Raw genomic sequence first — 25,234 nt, 5'->3', positions numbered from 1 at the left:
CATATCTTATTTGTGATATACCCATTTGATGTCTCACACAAAATGAATATTTCTTATAATAACTCAAATACTACAAAAGAAAAACAGTATATGAATAAAGTGTATAGTAATTTACTAGTCAGTTTGCTGTTTGTTGAAATTAGCCCTTCAAAATGCAGGGGCTTTGTGACAGGGGTAAATGTAATTTACTTACCTGCCTAGCTTGTTCCTTTAAACACTGCAGTCTTCACTTCTGTACCAAGAGAATGATATAATTTTTTCTACCCACTAGAAGAAGCTGTCGAAGGAAATTTTCATTCTTTTCTGAGAAAACAGTACATTCTCAAGCCAGTGACTACTGCTCTCCAAGACAAGCAGCAAAATAAAAGTCTTTTCTACATAAGACAGATAATTTCTAATCTAACATGAAAATTAGCACTTTGATATATAACTTACAGTTTTAAACTCCTTAAATTGTACCGCCTTTAGAAAAAATGTGCAATGAAGTGACTAAGTGGGGGCTGTTATTTTGTGTGTGTGTGTAGGAGGAAATTCATGTAGTTTTGGGGTGTCTGTCCTTAGATGGGCTTCATCAGCCTTGAGGTCTACTATCAGCTTCACTCCCTTTCTTGATGAACAGATTTATTCAGGAACAAGAACACTTTCTGGAAAACTTTAGGTTATTGAAACAAAATTTTGCTGACAACCTCCCTCCCTCAACTATTTTTTACTGCAGTAAACCAGCAAACAAACATGTAGACACTGGGTGCATATTACCTGTAAGCAATACTACAGTTAAAAAAACAATAAATCACAAATACAGATAATGAAGAACAGAGATTTCACCTGACAAATGCTGCACCTTAGTTAGCTTGGTGCAATGATGCTATGAGACAATCAGAACCTCAGAGCACCCTGCCAGCCCATGAGGAATATTTTCTTTGAGTCAGTGACCTGCAGAATCAGAGCATCCTAACCTTAGTCATCCTGCATCTAGATTGCCTGAGAGTATACAACTAATGCACTTCAAAGACCTGTACAAATATGGGATTAAGTAAATAGTAAATGGAAAGCAATCATTCTCAAACTGTTAAGCACCCTGCTCTGGAAAGCACATCCAACTCAAACAGGAATTTGTCTCTTGATGATGAGGGGCAATGTGGTTCTTTAGACAATCAGTCCTCTACAAGTCTTTTGATCTATAACTTCCATGGACATAAGCTGTACCTGTTCATGTCATCTAATGTAAGATGTCCACAAACAACAATTGTTGTCTAAATTAGTCACCTCATGCTCCCTTTATAATTAATAGAGGAAAATAGACATATCCAAAAGGTGGTTTATTTAAACTATTTCAACCCTCTATTAATTGACCTTTGTCTCTGCCTCGTTCTAGTGTAATTAATAAACCCAGGCATATTTTTGATAGCCAGTATGAAGAGAGCACAGGGTCTTTGTTTTCCTCTGAGAGTCATTACAATAACATATGCCTCACCTGTCAAGTGAAACCTTAAATTGACATTTCTGCATTATGAACTTTTTTTTAATATCCTTGACAAATTGTCTCACCAATGATCTGTGTCCCTGAATGTCTTCTAGTTCTTCATGAGAAAGTGCTGACCTGAATTACTTATGTCCAAAACAGAGCGGTTACTGATTTAGCTTCTGTGAATCTCAGTCTTAATTGCCAGCTTTCCTCATAGCTTTTCATGGGAACATGGGGGCCTGACTTAATTCTAACCTTCAGTGTTACAGTAATCTGTTTCTGCAGCCTTTTCTGCATGAGAGCTATGAAAACCAATTGAACTTTTATAATCTGTAGACACATTGCCCTCTCAATTACCTGCACTCATCTTCAGACCTTATTACACATCCTTCAACAGATGTTCATACAGTGAAAAATGCATAACAACCGAGCTGCCAGAAAGGGCTAATAGAACGTATTTTAAATACACACACTAGTGCTTTTCAAATTTAGTTAATGTAGAGAGAAGTCACATAAATATGGAATATATGGTCTGTATCTCTACAAAACTGTTTCCAACAAATACAAAAAATGCATTTTGTTTTTTTGTTGTTTTTTGTTGTTTTTTGTTGTTTTTTTTTTAATTTAGAAAAGCTGAATGGTACGAAAAATCTAATATTGTTGTAAAGACACAAGCAGACATCACTCCTTCCCTTTATTTCCATTCATGTCCTCACTGCCATATGACTTCATTTGAAAATCTCTGATGTTGCTTCACTGTAACAGCTGCCCCTTTCTGTTTATGGGGTTTTACCTTCTATGCCACATGTCTGATAAAGAGTGGCTGGGGGAATGATGAATGTTAATTAAGGATTAAATCCTTCCCCAGTGACAAGTGAGTGTCAGAGGGGGGTATTATTCTTGTGTGCAAAGTATTATCTCAGTCTTCACACCATTAAACCAAAGAGAAAGGGTAAGTAATCCTCTAAGAAGAGAGTATGAGAGCAAGAGGTGGGTTACAGTTCTCACCCTCTGCCTTTGCTATATCATACTCAACACAGGCTGTGATTATATTCAATGTGGTTTTTTTTTAATTGATTAGTAATCATGTATGCACTGCACTTCAGCATTTTGCTGTAAGATCTGTATTTGAGGAACTCACAGCTGAAAGAACCCTAAATATATAGTGTTATTTTTCCTACAGCAGGGAGGGCTTGACATAGGAAAATTTCAAACACTTTTCCCCTCTCTCTGGATAAGTAACCCATGAGCTGGCATGATGCAGAAGTGTCGTGTTGTGTGCAGAAATTAATAAACCTTATGGAGAGTATGAGGCAGCTCTGACGTGTGTGCAGTGTTACATCTACCATGTCATCCTTTTAGCAGTTTCACTGACATCACTGCTGAAGTGAAGATTAGGGTTGAAGTCTTCTGCCCACAGCCTAATTCTCTTCTTTACTCCACTATAAAGTTCACAGCTTTTTCTGAATTGCTTCTTTGCCTTTTTTTTTTTTTTAAACAGAATTGAAGAAAATGTTCCACAAAATGGGCAGTCTGGCTGCTCAAAGGTACATTTTGCTGAAACACAGAATATCTTACCTTTGGAAAAGGAAGAATTACTTGTGACTCAGTGAGGCAAAGCAGCAGACACTGCCTTTAACTGAGTGTCCTCATTGTGCCTATATTCCTACTGAGATGTGTCTGCCTTGTTGGGTTTTCAAAGAGTGCACCTAAACAGCTTTCTGACCAGGAACAACTCAATGTTAAGTTTTTTATTTTTGCAGCATTCCAAAGGTATTGCCAATGCTTTCATTAACTTCAATAGCCAAGTCCTCACTTCACTTTTTCACATATAACTATGATGACATGTCAAAAAAAGAAGAAAAACTACTAGCAGTATAAAACGGTGCTTATGCTGCTACTCTACATGATCCAAAAGGAACATGGGATTCTCAGTGAAAACAAACAGTGAGTTTCTGGAGCATTAAATACTGCTATATGATCATTCATTGATCACTGCCATCATTGCTTTGGCACCTCAAAATAATCATGATGCCAGTTCTTTAAAACTATATAATTGCAAATTATCAGTCAATGTTCACAGAGAAAATCCTTTGCAATTCCCCGTATCTATCACTGTTGCCTGAGACAGGGACATTGCATACCTTGATTAGAAGAGCTGAGAGTTCAGATGATGGCATATGCTAAAGAAACAAGAACCCTTAAGAGAGTGGCCAGCTAGTAAGTACACATCTATTTTACATTCAGAGCTATTCTCTTGCCATCAAAATTTTGGCCTGGTTCCTCATTTTTTAAACACCTCATTCACATGCTAAAATTTGGAGTAAATGTTTTTGTGTGCAAAATTATGCCAGACTATGTAAGAGGCATCAAAGGCATCTGTACCTCAGAGACAGTTTTCATTAATCAAGAAAGCAAATAAACAGAATGCGTCTGCACGTAATATGTAGTGATACAGCCTGAATTTTAAATTATTTGGGACTGTTCTTATAACTGATATTCATGATGTGACAGTTTCTAGATCAATAATCACACAGCAACCTCTACCATGCTAAATATGTGATGAGATCTATGGAATTCAAATTATAATGGTGATATTGGGATGAAATTCATCCTTGCCCTATAGTTACAGCTGGCCCAGGACTCCCTAGCAAGGTGTGCTGATGGTCTGAACCACTATCTAGCTTCCTAGCAAGGAAGCTGATCAACAGTTACAGGATTTAGTGGGAACATGTGGACAGTTTGGGAGATATCCCTATGTAGCTCATGCTGTGCACATGCCAGTTAAGGTACACTATTTGTATATGTAAGATATGTTCAGCAATTCCCTGAGAAGAGAACCTGCCAGTCTCAGGCATCTCCCCAGGCAGCTCCTGCTGCTGAAATGGCCAAACTGCACATAGATCATTTAAATCACCAGTAGAGACTGTTCTTGCATGTGCAGAAATGATCGTGTAAGACATGTTTCTGTGCACAGCTAAAACAAAGGATGTTTTTTATCTACCATAAGATAATCAGAGACAATTTATGATGCATATGCTGTTGTGGTCCCCCAGGACCACAGCCCAGATGACAAGACTCCAGCAACACAACAGCTCAGGGAGTCTTGTCTGATAAAAGATGCTACTGAAAGGATGGTTGCAACAGAGACTCCCATTGTCACCCAGGCAGTGGCTGGCTGTTCTCTCAGAGATATGATTCCCCATGTGATTTTTAGTGAGGGTGGGTGAGTTTTTTAACATACACTCTTCCTGTGCCTATGCAGCAAGTATAAGGCAAACAATTAAAATTACTCAATACTTCATTTTGGTACTCTTGATAAGAAAGAGAGGGAGAGGAAAAAAACAGAGGAAGGGAAGAAACAAAGAAACAAAAGGAAGAGAAAGAAACCAGCCAGCCTAACAACCAACCATGGCATATAGATGAATGTCCAATAATCTTGTAGTGAGGTTGCTATGGTGGTATGAGTATATATTGTTTCATCTACCAATATTTTAGGTACCTTTTGCTGCATAATAGATTTCTAAGTCTGCCTCTGGTTAATAAACAAAGATACTTGCTATTAGTTTGCAGATAATGTTAAATCAAAAGTCAATTTTTTACAAAGTGAAATAAAACATGTTTGGTTCTGGAAAGGTCATTTGGAAAGCTGAAGGCTAATTAGAAAGCACTGCACAGTTAAAGAGAATTTCTGGTACTTTAATCCTTCAGACACTGAGAGAAGGGGGAGGAAAGGAGGTACAAAATCAAGAGTGAAAAGTACAGTTTCTTCTAGTTCAGATACTCCTTGTTGGTACCCTATGCCAGCTTTGGCTCTTTTCTGTGCAATCTGCATTTAAGCCTTTTCATATTTGTAGAAAAATCTGTATGTGCATCATACAGATGTATGACTGCAGGTATGCAAGGGTGCTCTGGACTAAAAACCAAAAGTATGCTTGCAGCTTGTAGACAAATAGCCAAGCTTGTTTACTTCAATTAGAATTTAGGTAGAACATAACATAGCTACAGCAGTGAGCAATCTCAGTGTGGGTTATGCAACCTTAGAAGGATCCTGAGTAAACACTTGATCCTATGTCATGGCATGTTGTGCAGGGCATTAGTAAATGGGAAGTCAGTATCTACACCTTGGTTTTCCAGACATGGCTTACAAGGCATTTACCCTGATGCACACCATGTTGCCATGGTTGCCAGCAAAGAGCTGGTGGAGAATTTGGAACAGGCATTTCACATTGCGTAAAGGTAAATAACTTTACATAGAAGAGCAGGCCTTCAGTAAAATAAATCATGAGCTATACACAGTTGTGTGGTTGCTTTTCCACTTGATTTTGAGTAAAAGAGCAGCTTGGATCACAGTATTACTCACTGCCCTGCAGGGCAAGGATCTACACTGGGATGCCAAGAAGCTCCTCTGAACTGCAAGGGCCCTGGAGCAGTGGAGGCTGACACAGCAGTGGACCCAGTGGCTGCTTTTAGGCTGTGATGGACGGGCAGAGGGGTCTCTCTGTATCTTGGAATAATCAGTGGGTATGAGGCTGACTAGCAAGAAAATACCCCCTAATATACAGAGAACGTTCTTTTAACACCCTAAATATGAGGCAGATACTGGAGATGGAAGATTTTACTGCCAGAAAACCTGTGAAATCAGTATTTAGCAATTCAAGTGAGTTTATGCCACTTTCTCCTTAATACTCTAGGGAATAACAGAGCTGGCAGTTGGTAATTACTTCTGGTAGGAACAGTTTGAAACAAACTCTTAGAATTTTTTAAGTGAGTTAAAAGAAAGCCTGACAACTTCAGGACAAAGCATGCACCTCTGAAAGACAAACAGCATATTAAAAAACCTCTGAGTTCCTTATCAGTATTAGATGTGAGAAAGAGTGAAACTCCAAAAGCTCACGCAGACAGACCTTACCTGTGCTAGACCTTGGAACTGGCGGCCTTTTCCAGTGTGATATGTGAAAACATCACACTGTGTCCCTGCTCAGAGTTTGGGAGGTGAATGAATATAACCTTTGCCACTTTCATCTGTTTGCAAGAAGACTCAGACTTACATGAACATTTGTTTTAGCGTTAGGGATAAGAGAATAAATCTGAAGTCCTGTGATAAATGTCTCCATGTGAAGATAGCACAGAAAAAAAGGGATCTGATTATTCTTCTACCCCCCCTCTGTAGAGAAGTTCCAGTACAGAAAGAATAAAATTCTCGATTCTATGCATATTGAACACCTACACAAGCCTGTTTTACAGAAACTTCTCATACAGAGAATATCAAGTTATGTAAAAAGCAACAGCAACACAGACTGCTCATATGTATAACACAACAGATTTTCCCTCTGTTTTTCATGTCTGTATAGCTTATGTGTCTTGAACAGATGTTGTGACCTTTTTTTCCGCACTGCTGCTTTCTGTTATAACCAACCAGCAAGATCTGAAATGACCACTGTATTCCCTGCTGATATTACACAGGAGCTATTTTTAATACTGGAAATCTTTTGCATGATTCATGCTAATCAAATCAATTATTATGTGTCGTAGAGGGTTGTTGCTTTTTACCTGAAACTGTGTGATCCTTTGGGTCTCTCAGCAGTTTGAGCCTTGCATGAGGGAAAATGTACTGCAGGGGTTTCCCATTTATCTGAGGAACACAAATGTGCATGTCATAAAAAGATAAACCAACATCAATTGTATCAATATTTTTAGACAGTTGAAACAGAAACAAGCAAACAAACTTATTTCATCCAGTTAAATATTACAACTTCACAATTCAAACACTCCCCCAAGTTTAAAGACGCTTGTCAGACTGCAAAATCCTTCTGCAGGTTAATGAATGTTAGCTTCATTTTGAATATGGCTTTAGTTCTAATTTTTACTTCCTAATAACTAGAAGGTTGACACTGTCTTCTGTAGCTCATCTTAACATTAATCCTTTGCTCAAGCAATGTTCAAGAGATGAAATTAAACATAACTTCTGTAATCATTATAAAATCCTATTCATACAAACCTAAACAAAATGGTAGTTGAATGTGTACACAGCTACAAGTCACTGCTTTAGTTCCAGCAAATCCACATATTCCAATGTACCTCGTGTTACCAAATTTCAAAAGCTTTTTGAAAGACCCAACCTAAAACTTTCAGGATTACATTTTATATGAAAATTTTCAACATTTACTTGGGCTGGTACTGGAAAGTGTGAAAGCTGAAAGCAATGCAACTCCACAATAGGCACTGAAGAGCCACGTTTCCAACTGGGATGATCCCAACTGCCTTGAGTCAATGGTACAAGAAGGACCATGTCAGGGAGCCAGATTCAAGGAGCCAGTGGGACAATATTAATCAGCATGGTTATGCAGCTGAGTGTATCAGCATTCTGTGCCAAGAGTTTATTATTATTATTTATATTTAAGTAGCACTTCAAGAGATTAAGCTCCTCCTGAACTAAGCACTTCAAACCCAGCTTTTGCCCTAGAGTGTTTATGATGTTAGTGGATAGCACACAGAAGTGATGGGAGGGGAAGAAAAGAAGTCCAGTGACTCATTTATCTTCATCCTACAGTGAGCAGAAGAGTTTATACATCTATTGTGGTAATTCATCTTCTTATTCAATGGATGACATTGTATCTAGAAGGCTGAAATCCTCCCGTAACACACTGAGAGCAGTATTGACTGTAATTAGTCTTAGACATTAAAGAGATCATGGATTTGATAGTGGATGTGTACTCCAGAATAAATCAGAACACGAAGCAAGACAGACTTCAGGATTTACCACTGAATTTTGACAGAACATTGGGTCTAATATTGCCAGAAGTGTACGAAGTGCCATGAGACTTCCATGCTTATTAATGCATAGGGACACTGTCATGTTTCTAGTGATATTGTCAGAAACTCAGCGAGTGTAATTCAACAGCAAAAATAATGTATTTGTCACTTGTAGCTTACACACAATTGTAAAATATCTGGAAGAATGCATCTAATTGTATTTTTAATTAAATCAAAAGAAATACAAAATAATGTAACAAGAGAAGCACATGAACACATTTGAACAGATCCTTAGCTCAGATCTATTTTGCTGCGAGCAGTTCAATTTAACTGAAGAACACTGCAGGTCATATAATTCACATTGTTTTTAATTGCTGTATCTTATCTGTCTTTAGCAAGATTTGGTTTTGGCATAAATAATAATCCAAGAATATTCAATGCTATATTGTGCATGATTGCTGACAAATATTTCAGAAAATATAGACTGTCTCCTTCTTTAGTCTATCACTTCCTCATTACATTCACTTCCATAATTTTATGGTAAGTTTAAATCTTGGTCATTAGGATAGGTATGAATAAAAGCATTAAAGTTTATTAGTATTCAGGGTATCATTTTATTTTTTATTGTTAGTGGGAATCAGTATTTAAACTGGACATTTCATTAGGCGTTTACCTTCAGAAAGTTATGTGTCAGAATAAATGGAAAAAAACATGGCTGCCGTAAACAGATAATGCAAAGAATAGTTACTTTTTTTTTTTTCTGGATAATTTAGTAGTATATTTGAAAACCTTTAGAACACAAAATACTTTGTGCTTCCAATTGTTCACATCTAACTTTCACTAAAGCTGATTTCTCTTCTCCTGGATATATGCCAGGAGGCCCTTCTATCTGACTATTCAGCTGGTTACTCAGTAGGCCCTTGGCGGTTTCATCTCAGTGAGTTAAACGAGTCTAAAGTTTTTCCTCCAGGAATTTAAGCTCTGGTCATGTGTTTCATGTTATGAGTTGGATCAAAGCCTCTCCAAAAGTTGGAATGAATGGCAAATAAATGTGCTAAGGTTTTCTAACACTGTTACAGAAAAACAGTTTAAACTTGCACTTTAGTTTCCCTTCATTGTCTTTACATATTTTGTCTGAAAAGGAAACATTATGGAAGACTCATGTAAGGAAACTTTATTAGGTAAGGAGGACAATTAAGAAGAATAAATTTCTTTAGTCCTGTATTTAAGAGATAAAATGCATAAAGTGCATTTTAGTATTCTGGGCAAAGACCACAGTACCAGCTATAATATGTTAAATGGTCTTTGGACCAGGTCATCAAAGCCACAGTAATTTCTGGTTTTAAAGGGTGTTGCGCCTCTTCCACCAACCTATTATACAGGGCCTGATAAGGTAAGTCTCAGCAGCTGCTCCTGGTTGTAGTCCTTTAGGAAATACAGTCTCCGAGGGAAAATTTACCGGAGTTAGGTATCCAGGAACAAGATGTCAAGATGATGGGTTACACATTACTTATTTAATTTCTGAGTATCATAGGTACTTGTATGAGAGTACAAGACCTGTGGGAGAGGGTATCAAGAATTTCCATAACTACGTTAATTCTGCCCCTTTGAATCACTACATCATGTCCTCTGCAGAGCACGAATGTCAAGTTCGCTAGGAATCCTAAACGTAGAAAGTTATCTTTCCTGATAGATCCCTGATGATTCAGACATTTTGCAAAAGAAGCATCAAAGAAAAGCTTAACAAATACAATGTTCCTGCTCATTAATCAGTTGCAGAGCGGCCTTTGCTTCTGCAATTCAGTCAGTACATTGACCCTTGACTTTTGATTTCGAAGTCATTCTGGCATGCAGTGAGAACATTTCTGAGTGACCAAATATGAGAAACGGCCTGCTAAATTCTGTCTTGAATTACAGTGAGGGGGCATCTAATCTTATTAGAGTAGGTATTTTATCATTTACACTAAATTTGGAAATGTCCCATTTCTCATCATATTTCTACAGAATCTAAATCAGAAAATGCCTTCTCCCTCCAAGCTCAAAGAGAGAAACTAGTATACTACAAACAGGAATGAAATTCCCTTGGTAGCTGGAAAGCAGTCAAAACTAAGCAGGATGGATTTAAAGAATGTGGAACAAAAGTTTGCAGGTAGCCTTCTGGCTCTCTATCATAAACCCTGTTTTCTCACTTTAACTCCACTGCTCACCTCATGACCCATTTTTTATAATCTTTAATATAGAAGTTCCCCTAGAAAGGCACAGATTAAATTTCAAGGGAATGGTACGGACCCATGAACCAAGAAGAGCATTTATTTTTTGAAGGCCTTTAGAAATGGGGATTAACATTCAAAAGGTTGCATCTTTAGAGTTATTGCCTTCTTTTTGTTATCGGAAACTGTTGCCAAAGTGAACTGTTGACAATACGCTGGTATTATGATGAGTCTGGTTTTTATTATTCATTAAAATGTCCCACTTATGATCACTGGAAGTTCTGAATTTAAAACCCCTTACAGTCAAGCTACTTATCTCCTGTTAATATACTCTCACTGTCCATCTCCTTGTAATGATGACTTACTCCCCTGGCACTTCCTCCTACTGTTCCTTCCAACCTGTTAGAAACAGTCAGTTTAGTTCAGGATGTAAAATGATTTTCACAGAAGGTAATAATAAAAAAAAGCTTTGCTGATTGGAGATTTAAAGAAGTTGCTGGTCAACTGGCAGTGACTAAGCAAACTGTTGATGTCAACAGGGAATCAGTGATAAATTTGTAATAGATTATGTATTGATTAGGTTTAAACCATGTTTATCATCCTTAGGCAAGCAGTTCAGTATCACTATATTGGGAAACAGCTATTAAGATACTAAACTGCGCTGCAATTTAATGTGATTTAAGAATACCCTGTAGCTCCACAGAAGTTGCTATAGAAACAAATATATTTTAATATGGATAATACAGTATGTGCACATAATCAACTAGGTTATATAAAACCTGGAAGTTCAGGCTTGTCACTCCATTGCATTCTTGCCCCAAAAGTACGGGGCTGTGCTCTATTTATTACCTTTAGTTGTACAAGCTCTCTGGGATAAGCAGTTCTGATTTCATGTAGTAAGAATATTGATATTTCACACATGTAAAACAAAACCTTCTGGAATACAAATATCTTAGTGGTTAGTAAAATACATTTTTTATAAAGGATAAAATACAAATGGCACATTTACAGTCAATAAATGTGTTTCCATGTTTGGAAACATGGACTGATACATTAGAAGCAGATTAGTACTACTGATGCAAATACTTCCTTTTGTGCCTGGTTTATGCTTAGTATGGGATATTAAAGGAGTAGCAATGGCTTAATTGTTATGCTAACTAGGAAATCATCCTCCTAACTGATTTCAGGAAAGTCTCTTGACAGAGAAAGCTCTGGGATAAGGTGGACCTGTTCAGATAGTCTGGATGTAGAATCCAGCATTATATTATGCTTGGACACCACAGCTCTCTGCAGAACTGAGTTGTGGATACAGGCAGGAGTCACAGGACAGTAAATCCAGTAACTTTTATATTACAGAAGAGGCAGGGCTGAAAAAGCTTTTAGGGAGAGTTTACTTCAGCACACTACTTGGCCTGAAAATAATTTTTCTTGAGAGCTTTAACATGAATTGTAAAAAATAGAGATGTTAATACTGATTTACTTGCTTCTATTGCTAAGTGTTTTACTTTCAGAATTTAGTGTGGAGCTAATGAAACTTTCTGAACCAGCCCTGAGCCTTTTTCTCTTGTCTTAAAGTAATTTAATTTGTGGATCCATCTGGTAATAGTTGGGTTTATTTTTTTAAGTTATATCAAAAAAATATATTTACTGAAGGTATTTAATGTACACTAGCTCTGACTAACATTTTGACAAAACAGATGACACACAGTTGGTGAGACCTGGTATTTCTCCCTTCTGCAGACACACTATTTCATACCAGTGGGTGAATGACAGTAGCTAACCTGGATGGAAACAGATGAGGACAGAACTGTTGTAAAGCTTCTCCTTCCACAACAATTTTCTGCTGCAGAGACTTTACACGGTACCACACAGAACCAGTTACTGTTTCCCAGGAGAAAAGCTCTCCAGTTGTGAAAGTTAAGTAAGTTTTACCAAGCACCTCCATATCACAGAGCTCAGGATAACAGCAACCATTTGGGGAAAAAAAAAAAAAAAAAAATTCAAGGGAAATTTTTAATTTTACCTCATGATGCTGTAGTGGCCAAATACAATACTGTATGGTCAGAACAATGTAAGTTTCTTATGAGGATTTAAGTGCTCAGATAGACAGCTTTTATCATTGCCAGTGACATTAAAAGCTGTGAAGACTCTAAAATATCTTTTCTCCTGCAATAAAATTGCTTTATAGAGTGAATTATTTGAATAGATACTTGTAAAATTTGTAAAACCCTCTTTCTCAACAAGAAATGGATAGACTCAGTGCAGCCTAGGCTGTGCAAATCTCAATATATGCTAAACTGCAGATAGGAAAAGAGAGGAAAATAAAAACAAATGACATCTTGCATTGCAAGATATTTGAGTGTTTACTTCATAAAAATCCACATCCTTACTTTATAAAACCTATATTCTATTGCCAAATGTCATTAAAAATCCTCACCAGCAAAAAAGTTTGGAAGGTTGCATGACAACATGATATTCCCGTTCCTATGTTACCTGAGGAATTAGTACAAGCAATATAAGCTATTAAGTACCACAAAGGGGCTATGTAATACCTTCTCTTGCATCCATTGCATTTCATGGAAAATAGAGTGTAAAATGATAACTGCAATAATCAAGTGAAGACCTTAAATATCTGAAATATGTAAGCTTCATTAATAAAAAGAAGAAATGTCATGGTATACTGAAGTGACCAAGACTTCGAAGTCAGCAATCTTGAAAAGAATAATATGGTATTTTTAGTTCATACTGTAATAAATGAAACATTTTAATTATTAGATTGATAAAGTCCTGCTGATTTATTCAGTAATAGATCACAGAATGCTGGGATTATAGTGATCATCTAAAAGTGGGAATGAGTGTCAGTAAGACAAAGCAGCCCTTTTCCAACTATTAAAAGAAGTGTTTGAATTTGGATGGGATAAAGCTGATAAGATAAAATGGGACTGTTACACTTTTTTTTTTTTTAATAGGAATACTGAATGTATAGATAGTTCTGGTTAGCAGATTTACTGCTTTCAGTTATGTTTCAAAAATCAAAGGACAACCGGCAAAATTAATACTGAATTGTAGACAAATTGTAGGCTCTAATTTTATGATCAAGTAGTGATGACAAATACAGGTTCAACAGCTCTTCAGTTGAATGCAGCTGGAATTTGATTAAACCTGTAGTCCCTACACTTGCACAGCGTGATTAAATTGTTGAACTTTCATAAGAGTAAAGGCATGGCTTACTTGACAGCTTATTTGATCTTGATGTTGACTTGGTGGTCGGGAGTGGGACAGCTTCTCTGGCAGCCTTCTGTCAAGGGGATGTCCATTCTCCAAACGAGACTCCCTGGGCTTGTCAAACCAATCTGTTTCTTCACGACGGAGATGATAGGCTTTGAAAACCAAGGACAGGTCAAATGTTCTGATCCAGTGGTGGGCATAGGCAATAATGTGCATTGCGCATAGCAAACATGCATAGTGGTCACCAATTGGCCATGCAGCTAAAGCAAAGTTACAGGCGAGACTTGAGACATTGAACTCAGGCATAATTTAGGTGTAAGTGATACGGCAAAGTGAGAAGGTTCTGTTTCTGTCAAAACTATGGTATTAAATACCAGAAGAAACCCACTGCTCAGTGATATAGCCTTTTCCTTCCTTCTGGCAGCTGATCAACACACTGCAGATTTCACACATCTCTAAAATGTTTGATGAAAGAAATGAGTCAAATTAGTTACTTTGCAGTAGGCTAAGGGAAAAAAAAATAAAAATCAAACCAACCCAAAAAACCCACAAAACCCCCAAACCAGCCCTCAAACCCAATCTCTATTAATTTCCAAAATTCTGAACTGAATATTCTTCAAAATATTTTGGAAATACTCTAGAGCTACCTAGCAGAAAATAGAGACTCCTTTATAAAATCAGTATCATCCCAAAAGCAAGAAGATATGAAGAAATCTATACTCTTTATAATTCTAAGCAGAAATATTGCAAGTCTTCTTATTTTGAATTTCATCCCCTGATATTGCAGTATGAACCTTTATGTGTGGAAAGTTAGCCAGAATGCTCTTTTTGCAATGATTCTGTAAAACTAATGTACTTATACTTGGATCAGATTTAAACCTGTATAAAACCTACTGTGTTAGAGACACTTTTGTGTGTAATACCATTTCATTGAAATCTGTTTTGCAAATACACATACTTATGCCTACTACTGATTGGGTGAATTGACAGGTTTCACTCCATTTAGATCAGAATCAGCTTCTATGTGTTTAATATTTCCACTATACAGTATACAGATTTTTATCTATGTTGTCCATCAGTGACAATCAAAACAATGTGCATTTAATTAGACTGTGATGAAAGTTTTAATTTTATGCTTTAATAAGCAAGATAAATTTGGAATTCAGAGAAAGACAATATTTGTTTCATCAAAACCACCAAAATTGCAAACCTTAAATAAGGTCAGTTGTTGCTATAGTAACATGAGTGAACACAATTGTTTCATGACACAGAAGAGAATTTAAAATGAAAAACGGTGCTGTGCATAATCTTCTGGTTTTAGTTGTTAAAGGAAACAATCTAGATGGTTTAACAAATAATTAGAAAATGTTTAACAGGAGAAAAATAAAAAGTTCTGGGTTTTCATTATTATTTTATTAGATTTCCCCCAAAAAAGGATCAATATATATGCATAGTTTTTAAAAAATAATATTTTGCATGTGTTTAAAACAACATTCTGTATTATATTAGGCCTTTGGACAGTTCTTAATCTTGGTTCAGATATTATACAGTCTCTTCCTTCTTTACTGTGCATAAATTCAATGTAATACAAAATGGTTTGAAAATATTACTTAGATAAGCATACATGAATTAAATAGAAATTTTATTAAAGGTTGATGCTTGTCTGGGTAGTTATTAATTGCTCTCAATAAACCATTATGATTTAATATGCAAATCCTTTATGCTTTATACGTTTATGCCAATTGACTAGTGCCTGTGAGTAGCAGGCTGGTTCATAACTCATCCTGACATAACTTCTTGCTGAGGCTTACATGAAGAACCTAATGCATTTTCCTGATCTCAAATACTAATGCTGACTATCACAATCTGTGTCATTAGCTGAGCTGTCATTTCCTTCTGGTTCAGTTAAAATAACTTTTGCTGAATTTCTTCTTTTGAAAAGCTAGCACATATAGAATTCCATGTTGCACTTCAGGCCAGCCTTTATCAAACTTATCAAACTGTGATGAATGTGCATATTTTATATGAAATATGGTGTGTTTTTTGTTTTTTTTTTTATATAAACACACACCACACTCATATATACGTGCACACGGAATTGGTTTTGGCTTGATTCACTGGGATTTGTTTTAGCTAGAAACCTGAGAACAGCCAAGATGAATCACTGACTGTCTTGGAGGATACATCCTTTTTTCTGAGGCTAACAATATGCAGACAGATGGTTCCACCTGTAAAAAAATCCTGCTGCAGTCAATAAGGTCCCCTGCTGTTAATCACACACAGTTTAACAAGGTGAGATTGAACTCCAGGCTGTGGAATCCAAGAAACTTGATCAGAGAACTCATAGTGATCATCCTAAATCCCACAGATGAAAAATTACAAGGGGTCAGCTGTGTTGATGTCTTGATGTCTTCATATCTCAATTTTAAATTTCTAAATTTAGAAGAATTGTTTAAGTAGAATTGACAATTTAGCATATAAAAGAAAAAAAAATCCTTTAGGTGAAAAAGAGTACATTTTATACATTTTACATCTTCTCAGCTAACCAGCAGCGAGTGCTAGCTTCAGCATCCTTGAAAGTTATTATTCAATCCAACATTAATTAATATTTTGTGGAAACTGTGGCAGGTATGGGGTTAGTAAAGCTCTGTTTGGTGGATCAGAGCTTCCATGGTACTAGGAGCACTGCATGTTGCAAAACTCAAAATGCTAGCTCTTTTCAATGGGAAGCTCTGGATGTTGTGCTTCTTCAACACTAAAAATGCTTTCTTAACCTGCTGAAGTCTGGAATCCTTTTGTAGGTACTACTTAGGTGCTGAAGCACGGTTTTAAGATTTGTTGTGCTATGCAAGTGTGCCTAGTGAAAAACAGTAGTTTTGGCCTCAAAGTCCAAAATTTCTATTGTCTTCTGGTATTTATTATGGAAAGTGACTATAAAAACTGAGCAGAAAGTCAAGCATATCTCTCAATTTGAATTGAAGAAAAACAATTAAAATTTAATATCTTGGCTTACATTAGTTTTTAAAAGTCTTTAAAGATGAAAATTCAAGCTTTAGCTCAAGAAGAGGTTTCCTAAGGTAGCGCTTAAGATTGATTTCTTTTAATAAAATCTCATCAACACCATGCAAGAGTTTTCCACTGTCAGGACACTAAGAGCAAAGTATTGTACAGAGAAAAGAAGGTCATATCCTTCTGAAGAACTGGAATTGTTTCTTTGGAAGATTTTTTTATCTTACATCCAAATTATATGAATGTTTCTCAATTCAAGTTACTTGCTATTATACAGCATATTTGAAAATAATGTTATGAAGTGTGTTGATTTCCCAAGACTTTACACAAAATGGAGCAAAAATAAGATACTTCTAAAGAAACAAAAGCTTGACAGGAAGTAGAGAAATATTGTAAAAGTGGAAACCCTGGTATTCAGGGTATTCATTCTACTAATGAACATGTGAATTCAATTATAGTACTTCTAAGAGACTGCAACTAATCAGAGACTAATTTAAAACTAAAACATGTTCAACCTAAAATGTAACATGGATTCCTTGTACAAATATGCAATAAATATAATGCACTCTACACAAATAGAATTTGCTATGCCCTGTTTATCTGTGGCAGAATAGCACCAAATAGGTTTTTTTGTTGTTGTTTTTTTGGTTTTTTTTTGTGTGTACAGTTTGGTTTTCCTTAAGTTTTCAGGAGGAAAAGTCCTGTGTCCCACAATGTGACCTAGGACGACAACTATTGTTGAGACAAGGTAACACCTACTTATTTAAGAAGGATATGAATTGTGGCTTATGGGGTTCCTCTCAACTGCCTTCAGATTTAATTATAAGACTCTGTGTGCTAAGAATTTAAGAACAGTAAAAACACTTAATCTTCTGATAAAAAGCTGATGATCCTGAATCTTCCCTGAAACACAGACTTCATGACGGGGTTGTAAATATCTAAGAAATAAGAAAAGAAACTTACAGAACAAAACTCTTCAATATATTGTAGTATCAAGGAAGGCAAATATATTCAGTTTTGTAATGTTTATGAAAAATTCAGCATATGTAAAAAAGCCATAATGCAATAATGAACATGGAGGTTAATATAAACCTGAAAAATAAACCATTCTACTTCATAATCATGCAAATGTGTCTTTTGAGACAATCACTGCCATTTACAGACAATATGGCGCATGCAAAGTTGCTTTTATTGTGCAGTAATACATATAAGAAAAAGTTAAGGGAGCGCATACAATTTTGAACATCTTAATTTCATTTTCTTTCAAACTGTCTTTATGATTTTTAAACAATTTAGAATATATTAAATCTGAACTGACTCAAACAAAACTGACACATATTTTGCAGCTATTTAGTACTCAACATCAGCTTTAACATTCTGCTATACTTACTCAGAAGAAACATTTTTAATTGCATTTATAATACATCAGAAAGATCCCTTTCATAAACCTAAGTGAGATAAACTCTTGTGCTTATTTGGCAGACATGTTGTATGGGGTGCATATAAAACCAGCTGCGCTGCATAATCCATCATTAGAAGTAAAGTAGTTTATACAAGTTTATTGAAGGATGAGATTGTCTTGCACCATCCAAAGAACAAGTTATCTTACATCATCACAATTCAGAATGCACAGAAGTTCACGTGACTGGATGCTTTCAACAAACCATACTTAGAATGTAATTTTGCTATCACGTTAAGCTCTATATGGTTCTAACATACAATATGTACTTAATGAACATACTATTTCTATATCTAACATGATGCATCTGGAGATGGAACTATCAGTTCTTGAATTCTATTATGAAATTTCATGCAAATAAAATTTCTAGAGCTTTCTAGAGATTTGGGAAATTATTTCCAAATCTCAACAAAAAATATTGCAAATAAGTTCAATGATCCACAGTCATAGGAAAAGGCTCCACAGAAAGACTGACGGAAGGGCCTGTATTGTACATGGAAATTTCTACACAACATTCTTAGAAAAGTAGACATCAACAAGTGAAAAGGAAAATCCACAAGCAAACCAAAGAGTAAGCAAATCAACAGCAATATAGTAAGCATGCTAGAATAGCTTGACGACATCCAGGAACTGATGTAAGTGTAAAATAAAAAATATCAAATAAACAAGACAAATCAAACCCCCAAAATATAGATACACAGAAGATGCACCAAGGAACAGAAAAAAGAATGAGTCTTTGAAGTATAACAAAAATTAGACACATGCATAGAAATGAGGATTTGTGTTATGATAGTAAGATACCAGTCTGAGGCCTAATTTACCTTCACTGTCTGACATTGCATGCTGGAAGTCATCCATGATGAAGGCTATATCTCGATCATAGCCTCGAGTCCGTGACTCCTCCCTCATATGTTGCTGGACCTCAGGTAATGAATGGCTCGATCCAAATTGGTCCCTGGTATCTGCAGAAATTGGTGGCAAGGGTCCAGCTGCTGCTCTTGCCATGCCCATTGGCTGGCCAACAGGACTTAGTGGGCTCTCTTCCTCTGAGTTCTGCGCTACTATAGGGATCCTTCCCCTGCTTTGGCTAATAGGTAGACTGGTGGGTTTAGTTCTTCCAGAAGGTGCAGCATGGCTAAAGGAAACATCTAAGGGTTCAGCTTCCTGGGCTTTCAGTCTTAAAGAAGAACTGGAAGAATCCCTTTTTAATGACAAATCAAGCCCATACACTGAGGATGGTCTAGATGAGGGCCTAGATCTACTACCACTGCTATAAGACTTGTCTGAATCATCTTGTAATGTGGATCTCATTGTTGGACCTAGTGCAGTCCCAAGGCCTCCTCCAATGGATGAAGTCAGTGCTGGCCCCATGTATTTCTGTTGGTCAGTGATGTTTTTTCTAAGGCCAAAAGTGATATCATCCTGAAGAAGCCTTGCCCTCGTTGTAATTCCCCCAAGTGTTGAAGTGCTAGAAGTCATATAGCTTGAGTAGTCAGGCTCAAGGTCTCTGCTTTCTTGGATAGGTGAAAACTTTGTTAGTTTGGGGTCTATCAAAGCTTTCTTGTGTTTTGATTGCTTCTGGTAAAGGAGGGCTGCTGGGAGCTGTTTAGCAGCCTGTTTCTCAAGAGTAAGCCTACCTATGCTGTATTTCTCAGATTTTGGAAAATGCCTGTAGCTGCCCTCTGCATGGTAATACTGTGACAGGCCAGCCAGATGATCAAGACTTTCTGCACCTCTACGGAACTCTTGTTTTATCTGGTGTTTCAGAAGTTTGAGCTCATAAGGGTCCTCCATTGGATCTTCCTCAGCTTTAACATAGGAATGTAACCTAGAAGAAGTCTGCAGTGGTGCTAGGAAGTCTGACACTTCTTGTGCTCTCCTGGCCTCAGTTGTGCGAAGCAGTCGATCTGTTTTGGTCAGATCTTTCTCATGGAGGGTAAAACTGGAACCAAGTCCTCCTGTTCCTTTAGTAAGTTCTCCTATATCATCAATCAGCACATAATTTCGGGGCGTATGGTGGTGGTCTATATCTGCATAGAATGAATCTGCAGATATGCTTGATATAGGGCTGCTTGCTATGCTGTTTCTCTCATCTAGCCCTATCCTTAAGTCCAAGGTAGAGTATTTACTGCCCAATTGGGAAACTGCATAATTATTGTCAGTTGAAACTGGTGCTATCATGAGAGGCTGATTTCGAATTACATCATAGTTTGTTGTTATCTTAGGCTCCAAATACAATGTAGTTTGTCTTGGCTTTGGCTGTATCACCATCATCTGTGATGGGAGTTGATATGATGGCTGTTGTGATGGTGGAGGTTGGGCCTGTGGAGTATAGGACATAGTAGCTCCTGTTTGGAAAGCTGTCTGGGTCTGATAGGGTGAAACCTGCTGGTGATATAAAGGCTGCTGTTGGTAATGTGACTGCTGTGTGAACTGAGTTGGTGCTTGAGTTGGCAGGGCAGGAGATGAATACTGATATTGAGCATATGGGCTTGTAGCAGGGGCAAACTGTGTTTCTGGCTGGGTTTGTGGTGGCATAAACTGGTTAAATTCTGTCTGGGGTGCAGTACGTGGTCTTTCCAAGCCATGCTGAGTTTCTATTCTGGTTGACCTAGTATTATTAACTTCACTGTCTGACATATAATCACGTTCTTCTGCTACTCCTTGGAGATAGGCACGCTCTCTCTTTTCTCTTTCTTTCAGTAAGGCTTCTTTTCTCCTATTAATACCCATTTCCAAGTATCTCAGCTTGGCATCTATTTCTTTTTCCTCCTCATCTAGCTCTGCTTGCTTTTTCCTAAGCTTGGCTGATTCACGTTCAACCAGATCCAATTCCCTGTCTATATCCTGAAGAATTTTGGCTCTGGCCATAGTGTTGGTCCTACAAATCCTTCTCCGTGAAACTGATCCCACAGAAGTATATGGCGACTGTGTTCCTGCTGTTGCTTCCTCTGGAGGTGGGTTGGGCAGAGTCCTCTTCACCTTCTTTTGAGTGCCTGATGGAGTTATGCTTGAAGAACCTTTTGTCTGCAAGAAAAGAAACACAACTGGATCACTGTTCCAGAAATTTGATGGCAATTTAATAAGTGATTTAATTTTTTTGTTTTTTATGGTATGGCTTTATATCTTAACCACAAACTTTCTCTAATGGAGAGGAAAGCTTGTCTCATCTTTGGATAAGAAGCAGAAAATGTCATGAAAAAAATTGCCATCAACCTGCTAAAGGTCAGGAATCTAATCAGTCTAAGAAAATAAGGGCGCCACACACTAAGACTTTGTTTAGCCTAAGATTGTAAAGTTTACTTTATATTCCAGAACCTGAATGGACTGCAATTAAAAAGTTTTTTATTTTTATATGCTTATAAATGAACATGTACAGTGCATGTTAGTGTGGGAGAGGAATAAATATAGGCCTATCCAGCTTCCTTGTATATAACATCTGATAGAAAAATATAATTATAAATGTACATATATATATTCATATATAAATATGTGTGCAATCTATATAATCAAATAAGAGTCTCTGAGCCAGACACTGAGTGCATACTAAGCAGTTAAAACTTGTACTGAAATCCAGACACCAAAGGAGGACTTTCTGGTGACAACACATCTAGCACAACAGGTAGTTCTAGGTCAATGCTGCAAATTTTGCCTCACTTCTGCTGCTACATATATAAGTTTTCAGGGAAGATTCTTGGGCTTTAGAAAAGTGCTATGCACTTTCTTGAGTTCACTGAAGACTTTCTTAACTGAAATTTGTTCTAGTTCCAATGCTATAGTTTAAAACTTCTTAAAAAAAAAAGTTAAGCAGCATAAAAATATAGGATTCTATTTCAGTCCAGATGTCCGGACTTCCCTACAGTTAATGGTGGAAGTGTGATATTCATCCTGATCTAGGGGAAGTATTTACCTTAGGCTGATGAGTCATTTTTTGGAAGTGCCTTCCTCTCTCCATCAACTAAACACTGCAACTGGTTAAATGCAATCTGAATTGCACCCTACTTTACAAGTGGTTTTGAGAAGTTCTTTTTATTTTTTAATATATTTAGGCCCACAAAGAATGCAGGTACATTACCCAGTGGGACTTGAATGACTTTGAAATTGTATTCTACCATCCAAGTAGTTTCCTACAAATTTTGCCTTAGCAAAGGAAAAGAGACTGACCTAAACATACACTAAAAAAAATCACCTCAGCCATCATGGAATGCAGCTGTGTTAATAGTGAAATATGGAAACACTTTAGTACAGTTTAATAAGGAAAGTAGAAAGAGTATTAACCAACTGAAGTCTTCTGTCTCTGCAGGCAAGATCGGCACTTTAGCAAGTATTAACTATTATTAATTAAACATTTGATTTCTTCTGAAAAAAAAATGCTACTTCACTTAGATAAAAAGTTAACAAGAATTTTAATTAGGAGTTTATAAATCACTATTTTCTCTGTTTATTCTAATATGTCATCAAGAAATGGTGAAAGATTTTAGAAAGTGTTGACAACCCTCTTTTGCTACTCCTGTTTCCCAACCTTAGCAAATCACAATAATCAACACATCATTTGTCACAGATCTTTAAAGAAACATTCACTACCTTTTCAAGTGTCATTTAAGCTCTTTTCATCCTCTTCATCTAAATTCCATCAACTTTTGCATGCCTCAGATTTCAATAAATGCAATTTAATTTCATTTTCAGCTTCCTGTGGCCATTTCCCAAACCCATGTTGTGCCAACAAATCGAAACTAATTTTCTCTTGCTCAGTGTGTACTCATAATCAAAGACAAATTAATCATCTACAGTAGGTCTGGTTGACTAAAAATTTATATTGTACATTCTGGGCAATACCATTGCTATTTCCCCTTCCCAAGCTGAAAGAGCAATCGCAGATGGTGAAGCAGTCACAGATGGTCACTGGTATCGGGGAAGAGCTATTAATAACACACTCATTAAAAGGTCTATGATACATATGCAATTATTATTTTCAGGTGACAGTTAAGTTGCTGATGAATAAATCCCAGAATCAGTTTAGAATACATTTTATAAAAAAACAAACCAAAACAAAAATCTTGGTTTTATATCTTTGTCTACATATAAAGAAACTCAGACTAATAGTACAGGAAGATGTACCACTTGCTTTTGAAAAAGTATTGATAACCTCTAGTTCTTAGCTGCTATCCTCACAAAAGGCAAGTCTTAATTGTTTTTACTTGATTTTATATTGGACTCAGAAAAAAAAAAATTTAGTACTGTGACAATATATATGTGGTTTTTTCTTCTTCCTGGATATTCTCAGCATCAGTCATATTAGCATGTTACCTGGGAATTGCTTTAGTAGCCTGAAGGGATTTGCAACTGCAGTATTTTGACAGGTAACTTTAGAATAGTTGTTAAATTCAGGGTTTGCATTTTGTTGCATTTGTTAATCAGCAAGGAAAAAAAGACAAGCTAGGGCTGATCTTCACTAAATTCTAATCTCTTTAGCACAAAGAATTGGGAGTGGAAAGCAGTAATTGTGCTGCCTAGCCTTACCCCATTATTTTTGGTCCCTGTAACCCATGTATAATGTTACACATACTTTAGTTTTAAAGTATCCAAAGGAAAGATGGGGCAGAAACCTTCACGAGACTACTCTGGAGCCAAAGAAACCTATCAATTACAGGTAGGCATTCTTAGGTTTTACAATTACCGGTCAAAGTTTATGTTGTATGATGTCAGGCAGGTGATTTTAGCAAGCTCCCTCTCTAGATAAGTCATGAAGTTTTCTACCCTGTTTTATCACATTTTCCATCTTCTTCATTCTTACCCATTTGCTTCTAGCCTTCTGCCCTCACTAATCTGTCAAAGTCATTCTGTGTCTAGCAAATGATCAGGCTAAATGCTGACTGCAAACCTCAAGAAGTAGCTTTTTTCTGCTTCTTGTTTCACCATGACCACCTTGCAAACATTATTAGTTTATTTCTGACCCTTGTACATGGTGAGAATTCCACACGAGTCTGGGACATCCTTTCAGGATGGACATAATGGTAATAAGATCTACTTCTGAGGCAAAGCTGACTTTACTGAAATAAGTCCAAAGCTTTTGCTGGAGATAAAGCTACAGATATGTTCTCCCCAATAATACAGATTAAAGAACTGAGGAAGAAAAACAATCTCTTGATAATAAAGAGGAGAAAAATGCACTCCTCAGTCTTGCAGTTCAACGACAAGATAACATTACAGTGAGTAACAAAAAATACTGAGCTGAAGGTTGCATGCAAACCGATTTAGCAAAATTAGTCTTGATGTGCTTTATCTCCTGAGTTTTAATTTTTATACGGCATCTGGACAAAGGCTTGTGAACCCTGTTAAACTGTGTGGTGACTGTGGAACAATTCCTTTGAGATGACCATCCTATTCCTTGTGAATCTTTGTGAAAATATTTTTTCTACCTATTTTGTCTCTTCCAATTTGATGGCTTTGCCCACAAGGCCGGCAAGACTGACTACAAGAATCAGTCAAGCACTTGAAAATACTCATAATGATCCACTGCTTTTACCTGTTTTAAGAAGATAGTTTACTTTGGAGGACTAAATAGCTCAGGAGATTTGTGATGAATTTCTACCTCTAATTACTGCGTTTGATTCTAGTTACTCATCCTTTCTCCTCTTCTCAGATGCATTTGTTTTAATATGATATGATGCCGTTCTTGCATCCTCCCCTCTCTCTGTTCATCTTGTCATGCTTGCATACTAGCTTCATTTGCTCAAAGAACTGGGTGTACATCTCACATACTACTTGCGTATTTTGGATTTTAGTAGCAAATATGTAACCCTCCTTACCCTTTTTCTTTCAACATTTTCTATGATCACAACACAAACAAACTTAAACTTCTTCTTCTGACCTCTTCAGAGCTGACAAAATAGACCTGCAACTATACATGTTTTTTGGTACCAGTAGGGCAAATCCCAAAAAAATGTACACACTATGTATACATATATGCATATGCACAAACCAATTATAATTGCAATGACGGCTTCCTTATTAGAGTTTGGCACTGCCTATCTGTGTAATAGACACGGTGATGTCAGACTATGTACAGATTGCGATGCTATGAAAAAAACAATGTAAAGTGGGTCA

The 25,234-nt window shown here is 36.7% G+C and overlaps 1 protein-coding gene across 4 annotated transcripts in view; it reads right to left on the bottom strand.

The window, feature by feature from the left end:
- Positions 1 to 25,234, bottom strand: part of PCLO (piccolo presynaptic cytomatrix protein) — a 358,200-nt gene that overhangs the window by 128,886 nt on the left and 204,080 nt on the right. For all 4 annotated transcript variants that reach the window (XM_062631954.1, XM_062631955.1, XM_062631956.1 and 1 more), the window contains exons 7-9: positions 18,949 to 21,154; positions 13,663 to 13,811; positions 7,019 to 7,100 (exon numbers count right to left, since the gene is read on the bottom strand). In XM_062631954.1, coding sequence (XP_062487938.1) covers positions 7,019 to 7,100; positions 13,663 to 13,811; positions 18,949 to 21,154 — 2,437 coding nt within the window. The remainder of the gene's footprint in view (positions 1 to 7,018; positions 7,101 to 13,662; positions 13,812 to 18,948; positions 21,155 to 25,234) is intronic.

Source organism: Pezoporus occidentalis, unplaced genomic scaffold (assembly GCF_034315485.1).
Source record: "Pezoporus occidentalis ecotype Australia unplaced genomic scaffold, CSIRO_AGI_Poc_V1 ctg38, whole genome shotgun sequence".
Lineage (NCBI taxonomy): Eukaryota > Metazoa > Chordata > Aves > Psittaciformes > Psittacidae > Pezoporus > Pezoporus occidentalis.
Note: the sequence above shows the minus strand (reverse complement) of the source record. Positions and strands in the feature narration are given on the sequence as shown.